This window comes from Helianthus annuus, chromosome 4, assembly GCF_002127325.2.
Source record: "Helianthus annuus cultivar XRQ/B chromosome 4, HanXRQr2.0-SUNRISE, whole genome shotgun sequence".
Classification (NCBI taxonomy): Eukaryota; Viridiplantae; Streptophyta; class Magnoliopsida; order Asterales; family Asteraceae; genus Helianthus; species Helianthus annuus.
Window position 1 is genome coordinate 48,231,599 of NC_035436.2, and position 8,190 is coordinate 48,239,788.

The following is an 8,190-nucleotide window of genomic DNA, read 5'->3' on the forward strand; positions in this document are numbered from 1 at the left end:
CAACGCCTCAACAAATGGTATGTTTATGTGTAATAGTTTAAACATTTCTAAAAACATACCATGTTGTTCATCGTTCTTTTGCTTCTTCAGTCTGCTCGGATATGGGACAGGAGGAATGAAATCTTTAACTGGCTCCTGGAACTGTGCTGTACTTGCTGGGACTCGCCTAGCGTGCACCTCGTCTGAAGCGTCAGTTTGGACCGTATCAGTGATCGGTGGTGAGTCCGATTTGTCAGGTCCCGTTGTTTTACCACTCCTCATCATTACTGCATTAACGTGCCCTCTCGGGTTTGGTTCTGTGTTACCTGGAAGACTACCTTGGGGTCTTTCAGACAACATCTTGGCCAATTGGCCGACTTGATTCTCTATGGTTTGTATTGAAGCCTTCTGGCTCCGCATTTCCCCTTCCTGAGCCATGAAACGCTCCTAATGTTGCTGGTATCGCTTTTCCGATATTTGGTTTGCCTTGTTGGAGTTGTTTAACAGTTGCGCCATCATCTCCTCTAGTTTTGAGTTGGTTTGAGAGGTTTGAGGCTGGGAAGTGCTTCCTGAACCTAAATTATTGTAACGTGGTTGAAATGTTTGCCCTGATGGCTGAAAAGATTGTCCATGGGGCTGAAAGGATTGCCCATGAGACTGTTGTGGTGTGGGAGCGCGTTGAGCATATCCGAGTGGGTTTTGGTTATTGGAATTAGCTTTCCACCCAAAGTTTGGATGATTTATCCAACCTGGATTGTACGTGTTGCTATAGGGGTTATTCCGGGGCCTAATTTGATTGCCCAAATAGTCCACCTCTTCGTGGCCTGTAAACATAACACCCTGCTCACATGTACCTGGCTCGTGTGACACTCCACACAACTCACATGATGATTGTACCTGCGAAACGTTCTGAGCTTGATCAAATCTTGTTGCTAAAGCTCCAATCTGTGCTGCAAGAGCCGTATATGTATCCACTTGATGAACTCCAGGAATAGATGATGCTTTGTTTCGCACTCCACCATGACGAGAACTCGACTTCAAGGTAGCTTTCTCTGTAATTACGTAGGCTTCGTTCGGTGTTTTTGTTCCAAGATCGCCTCCTGCATATATATATATATTTAAACGTTTTTGTGAGTCGTAGTTGAGTCCTTGGTAGAAGTTCAAGACAAGTTGCCTTTTGGACAACCCATGATGTGGAACATCGATCAGAAGATCTTTGAACCTCTCCCAAGCTGCGTGTAGAGATTCGCCTTCGTCCTGTTTGAATGTCATAATACGATTCTTAAGCTTAGTTGTCTTGTCCGGCGGGAAATATTTTTGCATAGAAAGATCGGCCATCTCGTTCCAAGTCGTGATAGAACCTGCTGGAAGTGACAAAAGCCAAGATCGGGCTTTGTCTCGTAAAGAAAATGGAAAGAGTCGCAAATGAATTGCGTCTTCAGAAACGTCTCTAATTTTGAAAGTCGAGCACACCTCGAGAAATGATGCGATGTGCCGACCTGGATCTTCGTGATCCTTCCCATCAAACTGCACAGAATTTTGTAACATGTTAATAATACTAGATTTAATTTCAAAACTCGGTGCTGCTATCATAGGTCGGGCGATGCTCGGCACAAGCCCTCCCCTCCTGGACGGCCGGTCTCATTCAGAGGCTGGTCGTCTTCTGCCATAATGCTTCCTGTGTCGTCCTCTGAACTCTCGCTATCAGAAAGAATCACTGGTTCGTCGATTACGGCCGCAATCCTTTGTGCAACAACAAGTGATCTTTCGTGAAGCCGCCTACTTCTTCTTAAGTTATTTTTTGGTTAGTTGGCTAGCTCAGCGTTAGCAGGTGCAGGGGGCGTGGACATTAGCCTGTACGTAAAAAGGAAGGCATTATACAGAAAAAAGAACATAATAATAATATTATAGGAAGTAATAAAAAATAATAATAAAATATAATAAACATATATATATATATATATATATATATATATATATATATATATATATATATAAGACATTTAAACAAATCTAATTAAATAATTACTGGCTTATTTAAATATTTACATCCGAGAACTGTTTTTGTTAGTTTGTAAGAATTTCTGGTGACGTCACCAGAAATCTAAGGAAACTTTTTAGTTAGTTTTTTTTTTAATATCAGAAAATCTGATAAGATCTGATAAAATTCTGATAAAAATCTGATGAAAGCTTTCGTTCCATCAGAATTTCTGATAAATCCATCAGAATTACCAGAAAATCAGGTAAATTTATCAGAATTGTAAACTGTTGTTTTTAGAACATCTAATGGGTTTATCAGAATCCATCAAAAAATCAGATAAATTCATTGGAACTTATCAGAAAATCTGATGATTTTATCAGAAAGTTATAGTTTATTTTTATGGAGTAAATAAATAAGTACAATAATTAAATGAATGAACAGTTAAATAAACGTACAGAAATAAATTAATAAATAACTGAACGTTAATAAATAAAATACTGAATTAGAAATACTGAACTGAAATAAATAAATAAATGAATGAAGTACAGAAATGAAATTACTGAAATTAAAATACTGAATTGAATAAATGAAAGTTAATGGTTCGATTCCAAACACATAACTAAAAAATGAAATGAATTAAATGTTAGTCGAATAATAAAATTAGAAGTTAGGATGTTAGTCAAAAGTGAGACCTAGTGGGCGTACCAGGCTAGGTACTCACTAGTTAGTAAAACAGAAAAAAGTAAAGTTAGTCAAACGGTTAGAGAAAAGAAAATAAATAAATACAAAATTTTACAGGTATTAACAAATATTAACAGTTTGTACACCGGTAGAATAATGACTCGGATTGTTCCATTAATTTCGCCGTAGTCCCAGGCAACGACGCCAAAAACTTGAGGTGGGCGCGGCTATACACATTTATTTACAGTATTTACAACCGCGCCCGGCGTAACTTGGTCTTTTATATCTATAAAAATGGTTTATACCTTAACATTAAAACACACAACAAAGGACAAGTGTATCCCGTCATATATGCAGCAAAGTATTGGTAAGAGCCAGATACCGATCCACGGAACACGGGCGTTATAATGTACTAAATCTTTGTCATTAAATTACCAGATATAAGGAAAAGTGAATGGTTGTTTAACTAAGTTATCTAAATTACATCTAACATAAATATACTAATATCTTGTTTCACAAACAACCTAAACATGTTATCTATCAGATATGTCACAAAAACACTTAATCAATCTTCCAATTTCGAGACAGTTAGTCATCCGCTAGGAGTTTTCTAACATGATGATTCTTCGGAAAGTTAACGCGATAAACACACGTTAACCACCTAAAATCATTCTTTAGCGAGCTATTGATATTCATTCATGTAAACCTTTAAAGATAGATTAGTCATCCGCTAGGAGTTTTCTAACCTCAGTTATCAAAGAAAGCAATACCGATGGTCACAATACAGCCACGAGGATAAGCATTTAAGTAGATCATATAACAACATATTTCACCTTTACAAGTCTTGAACACAAATCTACCATGTCAGCAATTTCAGACCAAAACTACTAAACAAGGATCATAAACCGCATGCAAGAACATGTAATCAACACCATATAATTCGTTAGAACCCTTACGTGCAAGAAAGTATTCCTAATCAAAATAAGATATATCTTGGATAAAACCAATACCCATCTCGAGTTTCATGGTGTAAACAAGTTTACAAACACGTGATTAATCAAGAAATAGTTACCATCCCACTAACCACAGATTCATTATCCAAGACAATCAAACATAATAAGGAACTCAACATCAATGAAACGTTCATTATATAATCATGAAGATTCAAACATGAAAAAGTACTAAAGTTCTATATAAACAAGATTACAACATAAAGTTCATTCAAGAAACAAGTTTATACTACTATTACATAAACTACATTAAACATAAACTAACATCAGCTCATAACTTGCAAAATGATCAGAATACATGTTCAAGAACAAGGAATCGAACCATAAACAAGCAAGGAATTGATGGGTTGGATCGGTTATGCTTCCACTCGATCTTTAAGCTTCAAATGGGTCTGATCAGGACTGCTTCGGAACCCAGAAATCGCCCAGAAACATGGAGAAAAACCCAACACTCCTGATCGCACTGGCAGTGCTTCCGAGGTCGCTTGATCGGCATGGTAGTGTCGCTGGTGGCACGGTCGTGCCATACCTGGCAGTTCATCAGATTTTTGCCATTTTCATCAGAAATGCGTCAGATTTTGTCCGTTTTCATCAGATTTATCCTTTATGCTCTGTTTAAGACCTGAAAATATAAAAGTACCGGATTTGGCACCTAAACGTTGTGTTTTTGGTCAAAAACGCTTAAAACGGAAGTGTTTTGGGGTATAAAAACATGTATAATTTAACATATATCAGTTCTGTATAGAAAATGTCTTTTGTAAAACAATGTCTTATAAGTAATGTATCATTTCTTTGTATAAATTGAAGTGGTTCAGATAATGCTACGATGTGTAATATCATAAAAGCACTTATATATAGGAAGTACCAACAACATATCCACCATGCTTTTATCATATTACACCCGCCTCGTTATATAAATCACTTACCAAATAACCACCAAAATGTCTTATTTAAACCAATGTCAAAATGTTTATGTGTAAACAATGTATAATGCAAATGTAAATCATGTCTTGTATAATCTAATGTTATGTATGGCAAGTAAAAAGTATCTACTCAAACCATATGTATAATGTCAATGTGTAATCAAATGTTATGTATGGTGAATAAAAAGTATTTACTTAATCCCATAGGTAAAATGTACAAAACAATGTATTTGAATAAATCATAGTTTAAGTCAAAAGTTATGTTTTGCAAAATCACTGCTTTACCGATACAAACATTTATACGGTAATGTTTATCGTATACATCCAAGCCTTGAGACTGAAGGACAAACCCTTAACAAGTTAAAGGTTTATCAAAAAAATTTTAGATTCTGTCATTCCTTACGTCCAAACAAACCTAGGATTCCAGGAATGGGAGTTGTCAATTCCTATGGTACCACTACATACTACCGAGCGGCATGATCAGTGTTAATGAACGTATTTTAGTTTCGTTAAACAAACCGAATGTCATACCAAATGTAAGCATGTTATGTGAAAATAATGTACTAAGTATGCTAAGTGAACATACGAAGCAGAAATGTTATGTAAATCAATGTGCTAGCATGCTCAGTAAACATACATAGTAGAAATGTAATGCATATCAATGTGCCCATATGCTGAGTAAACATATGAAGCAAAAATGTTTATGAAATCAATGTGCTAGCATGCTCAGTCAACATACATAGCAAAGCATAAATGAAATCATGTACTATATGCGTACTAATGAACATAGCAAGTATATGTCATGAAAGCACGAAAAGCGCGAAAGTAACAAGTAGACACATGTGTATCGCCCCAAAATATTTGAAAACAATAAAAGAGAGGACTATGTACTCACTTGATAATGTTTAACAGTCTTGAAATAACAATTAAATAACGCTTGAAGTATCACGGAATCAATCGGCACCAAATATAGGTAACTATGTTAATAAACCGGACCTAAATCGGAAGATCGGATAAAATGAGATCTCGTAAACCAAATGAGTATTGGAAGTCATATAATATGGTTTAACAAAGCCTACATTCTAAATCGGAACCTATCCTAAGTGCTTATGACCCGTTACGACTCGTTAAGGTAGTTTACGCTACTTTAACGTGTCGTTGGCGCAAAAGCGTGTTCGGACCGCCTAACTAGTCCTATGACAAGTATTATATGCCTTAACTTGTCTAATAACATTGCATAATCAGTTTAGATGTCCAAATTTAGGTTACATATGCTTAAAATGAAATTATGCGTAGAAAGGGCATTTTGGTCATTTTCCTAAGGCATATAAACTACCTATCATACAACTAACTAAACAAAGTGACCATAAGGTATAACCTCGGAAGGTTATTCCCTATACAACTATGATCACAAAATATGTTTGGTCGGATCCTAATGATCGACCAAACGGGTCGGGTTCGAAAGTCTAAGCGGTGGTTTAGACCGCTTATCTTACGACCCTATATAAGCACTAGACTAAAAGTGACGAGTTAAACATGTTAAAACATGTTTAACTAAGTTAGAAAACAAGTTTGATATCAAAACAAAGTTAGAAAACAAGTTTGATATCAAAACAAAGTGTTTTGATACCCAAAAATAGCTTCGTTGCAAAATACGCATAAATACGTATTTTGACCGAAACTTTGACTCGTCACTACGCCTAATCAACGTGGTAATCAGTAGGTATAGTCACAAGGGGCTATAACCATCGTGATTACGCTCACGTTGCAAAGTTCAAACGAACTTTGTGTTGACCATAACCTGGTCAAAGCAGAAAGTCAAACACTGTTTGACCTTCATGCTTGAAATGCATAACCAAGCATGAAGGAGACTTACAAAGGGTCCAAGCTTGGATCAAGAACAAGAAAACTGATGAATGGAGCCTTTAACCAACAAGGGATAGCTCCAAAGCAGATTAGAGAAGAAATGGAATGAATGAGCAAGTTTGAATGGAAAATTGATGGGTTTATATAGAAAATCAAGCTCCATTGAGATCATTCCATGTGTTTAGAGACTTGATCATAGCCATACACTTGTTGCACATTGTTTAGAATACTAGGGGAGTCCAAATACCAGCCCAAAGTATGTTAAAACAATGTTTAAAATCAATGGAATCAGCTGTTGTTGCCAGGTTCAATGTTTCTGCCCAGATAGGGCTGTCGCGTGGCGCGACAGAGATGGCTGGAGCCGTCGCGTGGCGCGAACAAGGTTTCAGAAAATGGCAAAACATGTCCCTACAAGCACAAAACTTGGTTTCTGACATGTTTAAGCCTCGTTAACCCATTTTCAAGGCTCAATAATGAAGTCAAAGTATAGTGGACATGAAATATGCTTGAAAATATCACGGATGTCGGTTCGTTTGGTCGTATGGTCACGTTATTCGGTTAATTACGACGAAACACGAATGGACGCAAAAAACGATCCAAATTATGCGACGTATGGTATTTTAGCATTCCAATCACTAAAATAAAATATTTTAATGATTACAAAAATTTTTGGATGTCCGGATATGTTCAGAACGTAAGATATGCGCGTAAATGCAAACTTATGCACTTTTTGACGCTTTTAGTCCCTGTTGATCAAATAAGTTTATTTTCGCATACTGAACCCCTCAAAGCCTATTTCTAAGCTATGTAAAGGATGTTTATGGTATGTTTAACTTATGATCATGTTCCAGATTGTACATTACTATACGAATCGGCAAACTTTCGCAGTTTGACGCAAATAGTCCTTGTGAGCGAATAAACTTGTTTTTGCCATACCAAACCCTTCAAAACTTATTTCTAAGTTATGTAAAGGTTATTTATGGTATGTTAAGCATATGTTGATGTTCCGAAGTGTTTGTCGTGTTAAACTGATTACGTTTACGCATCAGTTTGCGTATACCTTTCTTGAAAGCGATTTAGAGTTTGAATTTGAATAAAAATAAAAACGTGCAAAAAGTCAAACATAAATAAACAAATATTGGGATCAAATCACATTGTTTTATTGATAATTGAATTGTTTAGAGTTTATACAATGATTACACAAGCACAGATGTCACGGCTATATTGTGACCATCGGTATTGCTTTCTTTGATAAGTGAGGTTAGGACTCCAGACCCGGTAAATAACCTATCTTTAAAGATTTGCATGAATAAATATCAATAGCTCGCTAATGAATGATTTTAGGTGGTTAACGTGTGACCATCGCGTTAACTTTTCGAAGAATCATAATGCTAGAAATCCAGACCCGGTAACTAGTTGTCTTGCAATTGGAAATTTGATTAAGTACTTTTGTGACATATCTACATAACATGTTTAGGTTGTTTATGAAACAAGATAATATTTATTTTTCATATTTGGAGTCTAATATGTTTTAGATATAATTTTAGATAATCTTAGTTAAACAACCATTCACTTATCCTTTTATCTAGTAATCTAATGACAAAGATTTAGTACTTAATAACGCCCGTGTTCCATGGATCGATATTTGGCTCTTACCAATACTTTGCTACATATATGACGGGATACACTTGTCCTTTGTTGTGTGTGTTTTAATGTTACGGTATAAACCATTTTTATAAATATTAAAACC

At 35.8% G+C, this 8,190-nt stretch overlaps 1 protein-coding gene and 1 non-coding gene across 2 annotated transcripts; one reads left to right on the forward strand and one right to left on the reverse strand.

Annotated features, from left to right (window-relative positions):
* Positions 1-426: 426 nt before the first annotated feature.
* Positions 427-1,527, reverse strand: LOC110933367. The gene has a single exon (XM_022176595.2). The coding sequence runs from the start codon at positions 1,525-1,527 to the stop codon at positions 427-429; it is 1,101 nt and encodes a 366-aa protein (XP_022032287.2).
* LOC118491982 lies at positions 1,163-1,269 on the forward strand. The gene has a single exon (XR_004892426.1). It is a non-coding gene; the product is annotated as a small nucleolar RNA R71 (small nucleolar RNA).
* Positions 1,528-8,190: the final 6,663 nt, after the last annotated feature.